The 14,971-nt window shown below is 56.8% G+C and overlaps 1 protein-coding gene across 3 annotated transcripts in view; it reads left to right on the forward strand.

Moving 5' to 3' along the window:
- Positions 1-14,971, forward strand: part of PNKD (PNKD metallo-beta-lactamase domain containing) — a 59,505-nt gene that overhangs the window by 41,369 nt on the left and 3,165 nt on the right. For all 3 annotated transcript variants that reach the window (XM_038585716.1, XM_038585718.1, XM_038585717.1), the window contains 6 exons: positions 11,630-11,745; positions 11,885-11,997; positions 12,583-12,641; positions 13,325-13,417; positions 13,790-13,953; positions 14,652-14,738. In XM_038585716.1, the coding sequence (XP_038441644.1) occupies positions 11,630-11,745; positions 11,885-11,997; positions 12,583-12,641; positions 13,325-13,417; positions 13,790-13,953; positions 14,652-14,738 (632 nt within the window). The remainder of the gene's footprint in view (positions 1-11,629; positions 11,746-11,884; positions 11,998-12,582; positions 12,642-13,324; positions 13,418-13,789; positions 13,954-14,651; positions 14,739-14,971) is intronic.

Consider the following 14,971-nt stretch of genomic DNA (forward strand, 5'->3'; position numbering starts at 1 on the left):
TGTGAGCAGGAAATGGTCTGGGGGAAATGGGCAGGTGTTGCTGCTGGGAGGTTGCCTCCAGGAAGGATGGAGAGGGCAGGGGGTGGGGTGGGACGGGACAGGTCGAGATGGGAAGGGGGAGCGCAGGGGCACACTCCACCCCTGATATGTGGCTGAGAGGACCACAGATAGAAGGTTCCACTGGGGGCTGGAAAGCAGGTGATGGAAATACTAAGAGAAGAGCAATTGTTATCATTAATAGCAGTAATCACTGGCGTGTGACAATTTTATAAAGGGCTTTCCTCAAACATAACCACAGTTGCCTTGGGACCGGGATGGCTGATGGAGGGTACATCTGGGCTAACCTGAGATAGACACACATATTTGGAACTGTGCCGGGTACGGGAAGCACACGGAACGTGGGGCAAATCTGCTTTTGAAGCTTAGGTTTGTTGCTTAGTAGCCATGGGACCTTGGACAGATAACTCAAACTGTCTGTGCCTTGGTGGTCTGCATCTGTAGAATGGGCATGGTGATCGTACCTCTCTCATGGGGATCTTCTGGGGATTGAATGAAATTGTGCATATAAGTGCACAGGGCCTGGCTCCTAGCAAGTGCTTGGGAAATGTTAACAATGGCTCGTTCTGTAGGATGGAGAATGGGTGGGAAGGTGGCATTGGCCAGCCTCCTTCTGGAGCTTCCTTTCTTCTTCTCTTGTTTTCCAAGCCTATCCTATGCACCCATCCTTCAGGAGATCCCACATCCCTTTATTCATCCAGTGAACTCCTAACTCTTCTGGGTTGGGATCGTGGGACCACAGATAGGAACGGAGTCTGGTCGTTGCTTTGCTGCTCTCAAGGAATACGGGGAAAGGAGCATGAACAGAGACCCCCAATCTATGGCAGGAGGCAGGGCACGACAAGTTCCCCAAGGGGTGGCAAGGGTTTGCCTGTGGAGGCTGGGATCAGGAGCATGGGACTCTCCTTTGTGTGCCACCTGCTTCGTGCCTCAGTTTCCCTTCGCCTTCTCAGTGGTAGTTGAGAAGGTGTTGCAGAATGGGGCCCTGAGCAGGGCATCTGTCTGCAGGGGCAGAGGGTGAATGGGGAACAAGTCTGGGCTTGCCCAGGGCTCCGAATGTCTTACAGAACTGAGAAAGCAAATGGCAGCTGGCCTTGAGGGTAGGCAGTCCTAGCTGCCAGAGCCCTTCTTCCCTCCCTGACCAAACCTCCTCTTCATTCCTAGGCAGAGAGGGTCTTTCTTGACTCTCCTGACCCGAGGAAAGCCAACTGTCCCCAGGACAAACCTTGCTTGCTCTACTTCCGCAAGAGGAACCGCTTCTCTGGGGCCGGTGAGGCCCACTGGCTCCATTTCAGGGAGAGGCCCGAATCCTGAGCTGAGGGCCCTGGAGGAAGTGAGCCACCTGCTCGTGACCGGAACCCTGAACGAAGGCCGGGCAGAGGCAGTGGGCTGCGCCTTCCCCAGCCCAGCACAGCCTGCACGAGGGGAGCAGGGTCCTCCGCCCTGGGCAGCTACAGCCCCTGCATCCACAGGGGCTGTAGGGTCATTTCCAAACCATGGCTCTGAGTGGGTGTCGCCTTGCCCAAGCCACATTGCCACGCCCCTTGCACAGGCTTTTGGGGCCCTCCTTCACCGGCTCCAGACCTGCCTCATGCTGTCTTCCCCAGGCCCGCAGCAATTTCTGTACTTTTGTCTGGGAACTGTCAGACCTTCCTTCCTCCCTGTGTCAAATTTTGTTGCATTCTCGAAGCTCACCTTCAAAATATATCCAAGTGTACCTGGCTGGCTCAGTCGGTAGAGCATACGACTCTGCGGTCCTGAGGTCAAGCCCCATGCTGGGTGTAGAGTTGACTTTAAAAAATAAATAAATAGAGGGTACTATGCTGAGTGAAATAAGTCAATCGGAGAAGAACAAACATTATATGGTCTCATTCATTTGGGGAATATAAATAATAGTGAAAGGGAATAGAAGGGAATGGCGAAGAAATGGGTAGGAAATATCAGAAAGGGAGACAGAACATAAAGACTCCTAGCTCTGGGAAATGAACTAGAGGTGGTGGAAGGGGAGGAGGGCGGGGGGTGGGGGTGAATGGGTGACGGGCACTGATGGGGAGCACTTGATGGGATGAGCACTGGGTGTTATTCTGTATGTTGGCAAATTGAACACCAATAAAAAATAAATCTATTATTAAATAAATAAATAAATAAATAAATAAATAAATAAATAAATAAATAAAAATAAAATACATCCCAAATCTGAAAACACCTACCCCTACTTCCACTGTTATCACCCTGGGCCAATCATGGTCATCTCCTTGCCTGGCCTCGTAAACTGGCTGCTTCCTGGCATTTGTTACTCCCGCCTTCCTCAAAGTATTCTCAGCACAGCAATTAGAACAAAACCATGAAGATTTAAGTCAGAAATGTGCCATCCTCTGCTCAGATCCCTCCAGAATGGCTTTAAGGTCCCGTGGAACCAGCCCATCCCCCTCCTCACCGTTTAATGCTCTTCACCTTGCTCATTCGGCAAAGTGCCTACTCCAGCCACTTGGCTCGTCTCCAGATGCTCCAAGACAGTCTTACCTCTGAGCCCTTCAATTGCTGGTCTTTCTCACTAGAACCTTCTTCCCCCAGATGGCCACATGCCTTGCTGCCCCACTCCCTTCAGGTCTCTGCTCATATTTCACCCTACTAGGGAGTCCTGCCCCGACCACCCTTTATAACAATGGCAATGCTCACACCCCTGCACTCTCTCTCGTCTCTCCTGCTTTATTGTGGTCCATGGTACATGTCACTATAGGGCATCCTATATATTGATTTGTCTATTTGTCTATTGGTTTCCTCCCCCAACTGGAATATGAGCCACAGGAGGGAAGAGATTTCTCTCACTAATGTATCCCAGGGCCAGGACAGTGCCAGGCAGAGTTGGCCCTTGTTAAAAGTTTTTTGAATGGATGAAAAGCTTGGCACAGGTACCATCTCCTCCATGAAGCCCATCCAGGCTCACCAGTCAAAACTCATCTCTGCCTCTAGTGTGACCCTTGGCACTGGCTTCCCCCTTAGAGCTTTCTTTCTTTTTTTTAAATTTTATGTATTTATTCATGAAGAGACACAGAGAGGCAGAGACACAGGCAGAGGGAGAAGCAGGCTCCCTGCAGGGAGCCTGATGCGGGACTCGATCCCAGGACCTCAGGATCTCGCCCTGAGCTGAAGGCAGACCCTCAACCGCTGAGCCACCCAGGTGTCCCCCACCCCTTAGAGCTTTCATTGCACATTTGCTTGTTCTTGCTTAGGTGTCCACAGGTCGGAGTCCCCCCCCACTGGACTCCTAGCCCAGGGAACAGGCTGAGTGAAGAGGAACTGGCACCGGGGTGAGGGAGAGCAGGGGAAAGCCAAAAGAACAGACCAAAACCCAAATCAAACAAAACCCAGGGGCCTTGGCTGGGCAGGTGGCCAAGAATTGCAGGCAGGGAGGTAGAGCTAGTCCAGGCCAGGGGGTCTCAGCAGTGGCTGCGCCTTTGTCCTCCCCGAGGGCCCTCAGCAGCGACTCATCCTCCCTCTGGAGAAGGTGGTCGGAGTCCAGGGAGGGCTGCGAGGGCTGCAGATAGGCCCCGTGGTCCCCCGGGCAGGCCTGTCCCCCCCATCCCCATGCAGACGCTGGCCCTCTCCGGGGCACGGGGACGTGCCCCCCCACTCCAGGCCTGCGGGCAGCTTCAGGAAACTCCCTCTCCAGGGCCTTTTTTGCTGTCTCATTATCTTCCTTGGTTTCCTCAATTTTGAGAAAGCGTAAGACCTTGAGCCTCTTTCTGTTCCTCAGGGTCCTGGGAGCAGGCCCCGGCCGAGCTGTGACCCGGTGGCCCTCGCAGGCACTTCTGGGTTTGGTTTCATAGACAGCGTGTCCTGTCAGGTGCAGAGCCCGGGACAGGCTGTGTCCTGGCGCCCGGGAGGAGGTGCCCTGGAGGTGGGCCTGAGCCCTCGGGGAGGAGGGGAAGAAGAGCTCCACTGTGTGCCTCCGCGGGAGGGGCCGCGCCTCAGTCCCCAGCTGTCCTGTCCCGCAGGCCCCGCTCCTCCAGGGGTGCCCGCGACCCTCGCTGGGTGGCTGGTGCTGGGCCCGCTGCGGGGGATCCCCCGGGCAGTCTGCCCCCACCGCCACCCAAACCTGCGCAGTGGTTTTTCTGAGTCCCAGGGGACCAATTAGGAAACTTCCTTTTCTTTTTGGTGGAGCACAGTGGGTAGTGAGCCCCTGAACTGCTCAGTCAGAATCCAGGTGAGGGGCGGGGGTGGGGGGGGCAAGCTGAAGAGGAGGAAAAGGTACAGATCTTCCTGTTTAACCAGCACCCCCAGATCATTCTGATGCAGTGACCTAAGGCCAAGATCCGAGTTTTCTGATGATGCCTGGGAACCCCAGGGCAGAGAGTTCGAATCCCGCATCAGGTCCCCAGATGTCAGCGGCATTTTGTAAATCCTGTGACCTTTCCAGGCTAAGCTGCTTGCCTTCAGGGAGGGGGAGCACCTGGTTTCACAGAGAGGGAAACTGAGGCAGGGAGTGAGCTCTGCTTCTCACCTCCAGCAACAGAAGAAAGGGAGCTGTAGGGGCCCTTACATGGGGCAGTGCCTCTCAGCTAGGTGGGGTCCAGGAGATGGGACAGGTTCTTCCCCGTGACTCCTTCCCCTTCACTTTTGCCTGGCCACAGGGTCTGTTCTTTTCTCCTACCCCGTGCATCGGGCTCGCGATGCCACCCATGGAACCATCAACCCTGTCATAAATCCAGGATGAGGAATCAGAGCCTAGATTGGAAAGGGACCTTCAGGATTCTCCAGTTCAGGGTGTCTTACCCGGGGGCCCACGGGGTCTCTGGCCCTCTGCGTTCATCAGCAAAATACAGCACATGTAATTAGTTTGGCCCGAGTCTGGGTCTCAGAAAAGCCAAAGCAGTGATCCAAGAGGTCCAAGAGGTCCAAGCGGCCAGATCCGCGGCTGCGTGTCTGGGTCACTGAAGCCATATCATTTTCTCAACAGATGCTCTCAGAGGAGGTGGGTCTCCCCCAGAATACTTCAGGCCCCCTCATGTCATCCTCCCCCTGCGTTTGGGGTTTGGGGAGGATGTTAGCAGTTAAGAGGATGAATCTCTGCCCCGCCACTCGCTCAGGTGTGACCCTGAGCCGACCCCTTCCCAGGGTTCAGGGCCTCAGTGTCCTTGTCAGAGGAACTAATAGTGGCTGCCTCCAGGTTGTTTGGAGGCCGACAGGATTGCTGGGAGACACTTAGCTCAGGGCTGCTCTGAGGTGAGGCTGGGGAAAGAAGAGCCCGGGAGCTCCAGACACATGCTCTAACCTGTGTGTGCAGACCCCATCCAGCGCTCCCTCCATCTCCTCCCTTCGGGGGTCCTGGGCCCAGACCTCAGGGCCTGGGAAGTTGGGATTTTGTGCCTGTGACAGCCGCACCCATGCCCTTGGGTCTAGGTGACCTGGTTATCAGAGCACCCTGCTTGGCCAGGTGTGTGGGTGCAACAGAGAGAGGGAGGGACTGGGGAAGCAGATGAGTGAGCAGGGGAAGGCAGAGCAGGGGCAGAGGCCTCACAAGCCCCCACTGGGCTTTGCAAGGCCCAGAGCCGGGCACATGGGGCCCCCTGAGCTGACGGCTGTAACACCTGCATGCTGCCCCCACTCCCCCCACCTCTCCTGGGCACTAAGCCAGCATTTTCTGAAGGCCCTTTCTGCGGTGTGCTGGTGCTGGGGGCACCCCCGGGGGGCGCAGAGGAGCCTCGAGGAGCAGGCCAGGTCACAGGCCGTGTCACCAGCCAAGTCTGCCTAGACTGTGTGTGGCACTGATTAGACATCGGGTAGAAGTTGATAAGGCCCTGCCACTGAGGGGCGCAGCTTCTGCCACCCCCAGGGGCAGGGAGAGGCCGAATGCTCTAGATGGAGCAGAGGAAGGCGGCTGTCTGCTGGGGTCACGAGGAGGTGGGTTTGAACTGAGGTCTGAAGGATACTTAGGATTCTAGCAAATAGAGAAGGCCTGGAGGGTATTCGGGGTAGAGCCATGCAGGAGCTGAGGCAGGAGGGTAGCCTGAGATTTGAAGGCGTTATTGGGGGCATTCAAAAGGACAGAGATAATAGAACAATCCCCATGACCTCCTAGCTTAAGGATCAGAATATTACTGACACCATGAAGGCCCTGGGCCCACCTCCCCAGCCTGCCTCCTTCCTGCCTCTGAGGGCACCCTGCTGACCTGCCTACTGACCATCCCCCCAGCTGCCCATATTTTTTCACCACAGCCATCTGTACCCCCCAAACAATATAGATAATGGCTTTGCATGCTCTGGCATATATATTTGTTTTATTGTTGTTGTTGTTGTTGTTTTTAAGATTTTATGTATTTACTTGAAAGAGAGAGACTGAGCAGGAAGGAGGGGCAGAGGGAGGGGGACAAGCAGAGCAGTGAGCAGGGAGCCCGATGTGGGGCTTGATCCCAGGACCCTGAGATCATGACCTGAGCCGAAGGCAGACACTGAACCGACTGAGCCACCCAGGCGCCCCTGCATTGGCATTTTTAAAAGCTGTTGTCAGATTGTCTGTTTTCCTTGAATGTGTCTGCTAGCTTAAGGTTGCGTGTTTGAGTTTTGTGCATGCTGAGACCTGGTGCTCTGGATCATTCTGGTTGTCAGGCACTCTTCTGTCACCAGTGGGGAGCCACTCCAGCCTCTTGAGCAGGAGCAGGGCTCATTTAGGTGGCACTTTAAGACCTTAACTTTTTCCAGTGGTTTGCGGTTTGGGCGGAGAGCTAAGGGGAGGAGGCCTCCTGCAGGGCTCCTGGGACCTGTTCCCTGGGGGCAGGGGGAGGGGGAGCCGAAACTGAGAGGATTCGGTTTGGGAGCTCAAGCTGCGTCACTGGGAGGGTGACAGGGCCTGTTCCAGACAGAGAGGCCACAAGGGGAGGAGCTGACAAGCATGGTTTTTGGAACCTGGTGATTGTGACACCCACCTAACCAGCGCCACGGGCAGATGGAGAAGGTGCCCCAGGTCTGGGACTGGAGAGCGTCACACAGAAGTCACTGTCAGCGAAAGAGCAGGCCTGGGGACAGGGTCCCAGGGTCACCAGGTCCTCACCCCCGCCTCCTGCCGCAGGCCAGCCTTCCCCTGCTCTGTACAGTGACCCGGACTTCAGGCCCCCAAGGCCACCTCCCCCTGCAGCCAAGCAGGGCACACCAACCCATCTGAGATCTCAGGTCTGGCATCCATCCCCACCGACCTCCAGCTCCCCCTCCAGTCCAGCTCAGGCCCTTGTCATCTCCCCCACCCCTGGCGCCTCAGTTCCTCCTGCCACCTGCCACGCTGCTTCCTCCGACACTGACACTCCAGGCCAGCAAGCTCTCAGAAAGGGAAGTCAAAGCATGTGCCTCCCCGGCTTTCAAACTCCCAGCAGTTTCCCTCCCCCGGGGTGACCCTCAGGGAAGCTACAGGCCTTCCCTGAGCCCCCCACTGCAGCAAGACTGCCTCCCCTCTCCCCTGCTGCTCTCTTGCCTCGCCAGCTGCACTTCACTGCCCACCTGCGATCGATTCGTTTCCTGGTTCGGTGTCTGCTGGCAGGGCCTGCCTTGTGCTCTGCTTGTGCCCCGGGTCTGGCACATGCAGCAAATGCTCGCCGAAGAGAGTGAATGAAAGAAAGAGGCTTTGTTTCCTGCAGCCTCTCAGTGCACAGCCCCTGCCCCGGTGGATCTTGACCTTTGCTGGTGGAGAAAGCACGTATAATAAGCACCAGTAAGGAAGCCAGGGAACGTTTACCAGGGAACGTTGCCTCCCAAGTGTGGACAACCGCGTTCTAACAGCTGTGAGGGGTGCCCCGTTGAATTCGGGAAGGAAGCCACAGTTGCCAAACCTTCCACCCACCAGGCCCCCGACTATTAGCATTTGTCATCTTGTATGGCCACTTAATTTCACATGGTCCTGGAGGAGTAAGTCATGGTATCGCCACTTAATAGACAAGGAACCTGATCGAAGAGTCTGATAGTTTGCCCAAGGACACCAGGCTGGGGGTCCGAGCCATGACTGGAACCCAGAGCTTTCTCTTGCCAGGGCCTCTGTACGTTCCTTAAGCCTCAGTAGGAGGGAGTGAGGTCAGGAACAGGACTCCGAGAACGGATGCGAGGTGCTATCCGGGGCACAGAGCAAAGAGTGAGTTTCTGTACTTATTGTGTAAGTTTTCGTTCTGCAATAATTTCAGACTGGCAAAAACAGCACACAGGGCTCCCACATACCTCTCATCTGGCTCCCCTGAATGTTACATCTTCCACCACCACAGACAGCACAACCAGGATGCTAACGTCCATATAAACCCTGAACTACTCTCCTTACTGAAGTTTTTCCAATTGTCCCACTAACATTCCTCTTCTGGCCTAGAATCCAATCCGGGATACTCATGTTGTCTCACCCAGTCCCCTCCCCTTGGGCAGATCCGTTGTGCCAACTCTGTTATTACAACAGCACAGCGCAGAGAACCAGCAACACCCCCACCCCCGTGGCTCCCCCCCCCTCCCTCCGGGGACTTGTACACTTCCCGCCTATCCATTTCTTGGTAAGCCCTCCCCACATTCTGGCACAGCACGCTGCCTTCGCTTCTTGGAAATGTCACCTCCACAGTGGCCTTCCTTGATGTCACCATTCTCTGTTCCGTTGCCCAGTTTTGTTATTTTTTTCTTCAGTTTTATTATGTCATCTCGACTTGACAATATTATTTGTTATCCTGTCTGCCCCACGAGCACCAGAGGCGGCGACTGCCTGACTCCCTGTACTCTGTGCCCAAAGCGGAGCCAGACCTCGCTGAATCCTGGTGAACGGGTCAAAGTGAGAAGACCTGGAACCGATCTGAAAACGGAACAGAAAGAGGGGGCCTAAGGAAACTGGGTACAAAGACACAGAAAGCCTGGCACAACCTTGCCATCGGGTGTCCGGATGCCCAACACATATGGGCACGCGGGCACCCAGGCAGGGACCGCAATGCTTAGATGAAATCATGGAAACCTGCTCATTTTTGGCTGACTTGTTTGTAGACAAATCAGCCAGCTCTTGCCAAGAGGCCTGAAGAGCGGCTGCCCCTGCCTCCCGCCCCCCCAACAACACAACAAACCTCCGTAGGGATTTAGGGCACACCGTCTACCCCAACCCTGCACCTCGACTTCTCTGTCTCAATCCAATCACCTAGAATTCCTGCCCCTTTTCTGACTGACTTGCTGCACAGCCCTAAACATCGACACAGGAGGTGTTTGTAAGGGTCCCCCAAGCCCCCCAGCCTAGTCTCATCTTCCCTTCTGAGTGGCCGGGGCGTGAGACAGCTCGAGGAGGCTCATGCTGAGCTGCTCACATTATTGGCAAAGCCCGGTGTAAAATGGAATTTGGAGCCTCTTGTTCAAAGGAAAAGAAAGCTTTTCCTTTCTTCTATGATTTCTCTTTTGACTTGTCCTGATGTTTCTTTTTTTCTTTTTTTTTTTTTCTTTTTTTTCTTTTTTAGAGATTTTATTTATTCATGAGAGACAGAGAAAGAGGTGGAGACATGGGCAGAGGGAGAAGCAGGCTCCTGCCGGGAGCCCGATGCAGGACTGGATCCCGATCCCAGGATCACGCCCTGGGCTGAAGGCAGACCCTCACCTGCTGAGCCACCCAGGTGCCCCTCAAGTAGCAAATTAAAAACATCAGGCCTGGGGCACCTGGGTGGCTCAGTCTTTGAGCATCCCACATCGGGCTCCCTGCAGGAGCCTGCCTCTCCTTCTGCCTCTGTCTCTGCCTCTCTCTCTCTGTGTGTCTCTCATGAATAAATAAATAAATCTTTAAAAAAAATAATTTGCTACTTGACATCCCCCTAAATAAAGAAAAATTAAAAATCTAAACCATTAGCACATATTTTGCCTTTGGCTTTTTTACTGTACAATCCCAGTTTTTGTTTTTGTGGGTGAGAAGGAGGGAGAGAGAGAGAGAGAGAGAGAATCCCCAAGCAGGCTCCACATGCAGCGCGGAGCCCATACGGGGCTCGATCCCACCACCCTGAGATCATGACCTGAGCTGAAACCAAGAGTCTGAGGCCCCTGACTGAGCCACCCGGGAGCCCCTGTACAATCCCAGTTTCTTTTTTTTTTTTTTTTTTTTTTTTTACACAATTCCAGTTTCAAATGCAAATATAACATGTGACATTTAAGTCACACGTGAAATCACCAGAACTATAATTCACGTTCCCCAGCTCGTACACGGATAGTATTTTGATCTCACCCGAGCAGTGGAAATGCGCACACTACGGAATTACCTGTTTCTATTTCCCTTCTGGTTCGCGCACATTCCGCCAACCCTGTCTGCCTTCGGCTTACTGATGAATGAGGGGGGACCAAAGGGACGGGACAGATGGCTTGCCTCCTGTGGCATCGTCTGCTGCAAAGACGGATCACACGGGGACACAACACAAGGAAGAAGGACGGGGCAGGGTTTCTCGGTCGCTTGTGTTTCTTAGAACACCACCTTCTCTCTGCATTTGAAGCAAGTTCTGGTCTGCCAGGCCAGGCAGCGAGCCCCCTCGCTCAGTCGTGGACGTATTCTCACCTTGCGACCACTTTGAGTCTCGCATCCCCAGCATGGTGGGGCCACCAGCATCCTGTGCGCGGGGACAGCTTGAATATGGCAGGCGTGGGGCCACCCGGGACAGAGCGTGCAGGTGTGGGGGTCTCCTCCGCCCAGCACATGTTCCGTTGTCCTATCACACTTCACTTACAGGACGCAAACTCAAAGGTAAAAGCATTAAGAATTCCACGAAGGTGACAGTGGAGCATTGAACCAAGCGTGGGTCCCCCATGACTGTGCCGGTCGCATGGCTGGGAGGCTCACCCTGCAGGCCAGCATCCTGTGTTTGGAGGACTCTGTTGGTCACAAGTCCCCTCTGTGTCTTGTGCCACCTTTCCGCTTTTTCCATAGGTAGCCTGGGATGGCCTGACATGGTGGCAGGAAGATGGAGGGAGTGTGCTCAGGCCATCCATCCCGCCTCACCTCTCCCTGCTTCCTCCACCAACCGGCCAGAGAGAACTTTCTAGAGTTTCCCCAAACAAGCCCTGCCGTCTGCTGCCTCTGGGCCTGTTGTTTCCTGTGCCCCCAGAGGCTCTCCAACTTTGGTCCCTGGGCCAGCCGCAGCCAGCATCCTGCGGAGCTTGTTAGAAATGCACATTCCCGGGCCCCACCCCAGACCTGCCGAATGGGGGAGGCTGGGGATGGGACAAAGAATCAGGTCCAGTGGCTGCCTGGCGCCATGTGATGCCCACTGCTCTTTGGAAATACGTTTTCCACCTCATGTCAGCTTCTTAACTGCTACATCCTCATTGTGGAATAAAGGCCTCCGCCTCCGAGTCCCTTCCGCGAATCCCTCAGTTCACCTGTCCCCGGATGGGCCTGGGGCTTAGGGTGCATCTGTCCCGTTTGTCCATCTTGGCCTGGGGACCGAGCAGGGCAAACCGTAGGCACATAATAAGTGACGGTAGAGATGCGCTGCCTCGGGGGTGGCCACGGGAGTGGAGATGTGGGGCCCGGGCATCGTGAGGGCCGCCTCGCGGAGGGGCCCGGGCCTGGAGCGGGGCTGAGCGCCGGTGTCCCAACCCGCAGGTACAGCCTGTACACCCGCACCTGGCTCGGGTACCTCTTCTACCGCCAGCAGCTGCGCAGGGCTCGGAATCGCTACCCCAAAGGCCACTCCAGAACCCAGGCCCGCCTCTTCAACGGTGAGCTCCGGCCGCCCCGGGCCCGCACCGCCCCCTGCCTGTGCCCCATCACCCCCCATCACCCACCCCCCATATGCCCCCCCACTGCCGCTGGGCTCCCTGCCCGTCAGCCTGCCCACAGCCCATCTCTGTCCCCCAGGAGTGAAGGTGCTTCCCATCCCCGTCCTCTCAGACAACTACAGCTACCTCATCATCGACACCCAGGCCCGGCTGGCTGTGGCTGTGGACCCCTCTGACCCTCAGGCCGTGCAGGTGAGGGGAGGGGGGCAGGGCTACCTGGGGCCACCTGGGGCCACCTGGGCGGCTGGCAGCTTTCCCTCCCTGATCCCTCTGCCAGTGGGACGTGCCTGCACACACAGACCCCACCGTGCAAGTACACACAGGGACCCCCACAACCACCCAGGGCAGGGCTGGGCGGGGGAGGACAGTCGTGGGGGAACCCTAGGGAGAGGGATGCTCACTCAGGACCCTGGTCTGGGGTTTCTTCTGTCTCTCACTCTCTGTGGCCCCTTTCTGACCCTCTTCTCTCATCTGTGTCGGTCGGTCTCTGGGTCTCTCCATCTCTCCTTCCCACTTCTTATTTCCCTGTGTGCGTGTGTGCCTGGGTGTTCCCTGCCCCTCGGTCTCCCTCCCCGCACCTCCCCATCCTCTCCCCTGTGTGCTGGCTCAGCCTCAGCTGCCCGAATCCCCCCAGCCCTCTCGTCCCTACCCCCTCATCCTCTAGCTGCGTCACCTCCCTGGCCCTCCTCCTCCCCGCTCTCCCCCTCTTCACCCAGCACCTGTGCCCCTGCCGCTCGCAGAGCACTACCCAGTCTCAGCACCTCCTCTCTCCCCCAGGCTTCCATCGAAAAGGAGGGTGTTAATTTGGTTGCCATCCTCTGCACCCACAAGCACTGGTAAGGGGCTGGGATGGGGGGCTGGGGGACAGATGAGCTTCTCTGGCCGTCCCTGGCCCTAGTGGGCTTGGCAGGATGAGGCCCAGTGAGGACAGGCCGGGCTGGGGGGCAGGGAGTCAGGATACCAGGGCACCCGCCTTCTTCATAAAGTCGCAGGGGCACCAGTAGAGGAGGGAAGGGGCGGGGCTCCCCCCATGGCACTTATCAGGCCCCTGAAGCCCTGGAGGAGGGCAGGGCGGGCATTTATCTTTCATTCCTTGGGCACATATCAGATGCCCACTGTGCTCGGGACATGAGCAAACCCTGTGAGTTCTTTCCGCAAGGAGAGTATAGTCCAATAGGGGAGACAGCCCTGCACTCCAGCGTACGAGAACCAACGTTTAGGTAGCAGTTGGCACAAGGGATGGGAGGTGGGGGGTACTTGGTGAAGTGTGACCAGATCCTCTTGGGAGAATTAGAGGTCAGTGACCCGGAGGCTGAGAGAGTCCAGGGCAGGGGGGCAAGTCGTGGGGATGAGCAGGGCAGCAGCTTGAACAGAGGCCTAGAGGTGTGGACGGCTTGGCTCAGTTCAGAAGCCTGGGGCTCAGGACTCAAAGGTCTGGAGACCTGGAGAGAGGAAGGCAAGGGGGCCTCCCAAGTCCCTTTGTCCTTCAAAGTCCCTGCCTGTCTCTGCCGTCCTCCAGGGACCACAGTGGAGGGAACCGTGACCTCAGCCGGCGGCACCAGGACTGTCGGGTGTATGGGAGCCCTCAGGACGGCATCCCCTACCTCACCCAGTAAGGCCCTGACCCGGGGTGGGTGGCTCCTCTGTGAGCCCTTTGCCACACCCCATCCTTCAGCTGAGTCTTGCAGGACCACCAGCAGCTGGATCTGTGCTGGTGCCCTTCCTGCCCCTTCCTTAGAGGGCAGATCACAGCCCGTCTGAAGACCGGCACTGTCTGCCCCCCAACTCATCCAGCCATGGTCCCCAAAGTGGGGAGAGGCCAGGTTTTTGGATCTGAAGCCCTGGGGACTGTGAGTGCCTCCCCTCTCTAGTCTGGAAGCCCTGCCTCCTTCAAATCACCCAGCCCCTTGAGGCCTAGGGTAGGGCAAGGATTAGCACAGCCCAAGCTCTAGCACCTTCTCTCCTCTACTGCCTTGCTTCTCAGTCCCTTGTGTCATCAAGATGTGGTTAGCGTGGGACGGCTTCAGATCCGGGCTCTGGCCACCCCTGGCCACACGCAAGGCCATCTGGTCTACCTGCTGGACGGGGAGCCCTACAAGGGTCCCTCCTGCCTCTTCTCAGGGGACCTGCTCTTCCTCTCTGGCTGTGGTGAGTCTTGCCCCCCCCCCCCCCACCAAAGGGATGCAGGAGGAGGGAGGCAGGAAGGAGGGGGAGAGGTCACAGCAGAGACCCAAGGATGGCCACAGCCCCATGCAGCACATGAAAACTTTGCTGTCGGCACAAACACTGCCTCGCTGTTACTCTCATCTGTGTCAGCCCATTGTTTTAATACCCTCGCGACTTCGCACGGGGGATGCACAGAATGAGACAATGCTTGGAACTGGGTATAGACCTTGCAGGGTGTTGGTTTCCACTGGGTGGAGCCTAGTTCTCTGGCACAGTAACTGGAGAGACTAGGTCACAAAAGGTGGAGAACCCTCGAATGAGAGGGTGACCCGTGGGCAGGGGAGGATCACAGTTCCGGGCTGTGTGAGTCTCAGAGGGCGGCGCAGGCAAAGAAGTGCGCCTTGGAAAAGAGCAACCACCCACCAACCATGCGTGGGGCCCCTGGCACTCAGCCTGAAGCTCCTGTCCCCTCTCCGTCCACGTGTCAGTATGTGCGATGGAGGCCTTGGCTGGGGGGTGAATACGTGGCTCAGCTGCCATGGGAAGGAGGGTGGAGAACCTGGGGGTGGGTATGGCGGGGACACGGTTGAGGGCCAGTGGCCGGCCCCAGCTGTCCTCACCCCCTCCGCTACCAAGCTGTGTTCTCCTTGTCCTGTGACATGCCCGCTGACCCTCCCCAGGACGGACCTTTGAGGGTACCGCAGAGACCATGCTGAGCTCCCTGGACACGGTGCTGGGGCTGGAGGATGACACTCTGCTGTGGCCTGGTGAGGTGCCCCTCCCACTCCTCCCTCACTCCCCTGGAGTCCTGGCTGCCCCAGCCTCTGGCCCAGAGGCGACACAACCCCACCTCTGGTGGCTCCTGGGAGCCAACTCTAGCACTGAGCACAGAGCCCCCTTCATTCCAGAGTGCTGGCTCCGAATGCCTCTGCTTCTCACGCCAACTGCCCCTGACAGCCAGCCCTCGGCCTCTTGGGAGCTTTGTTGGTCCCGGTGCATC

Source organism: Canis lupus, chromosome 37, assembly GCF_011100685.1.
Source record: "Canis lupus familiaris isolate Mischka breed German Shepherd chromosome 37, alternate assembly UU_Cfam_GSD_1.0, whole genome shotgun sequence".
Classification (NCBI taxonomy): domain Eukaryota; kingdom Metazoa; phylum Chordata; class Mammalia; order Carnivora; family Canidae; genus Canis; species Canis lupus.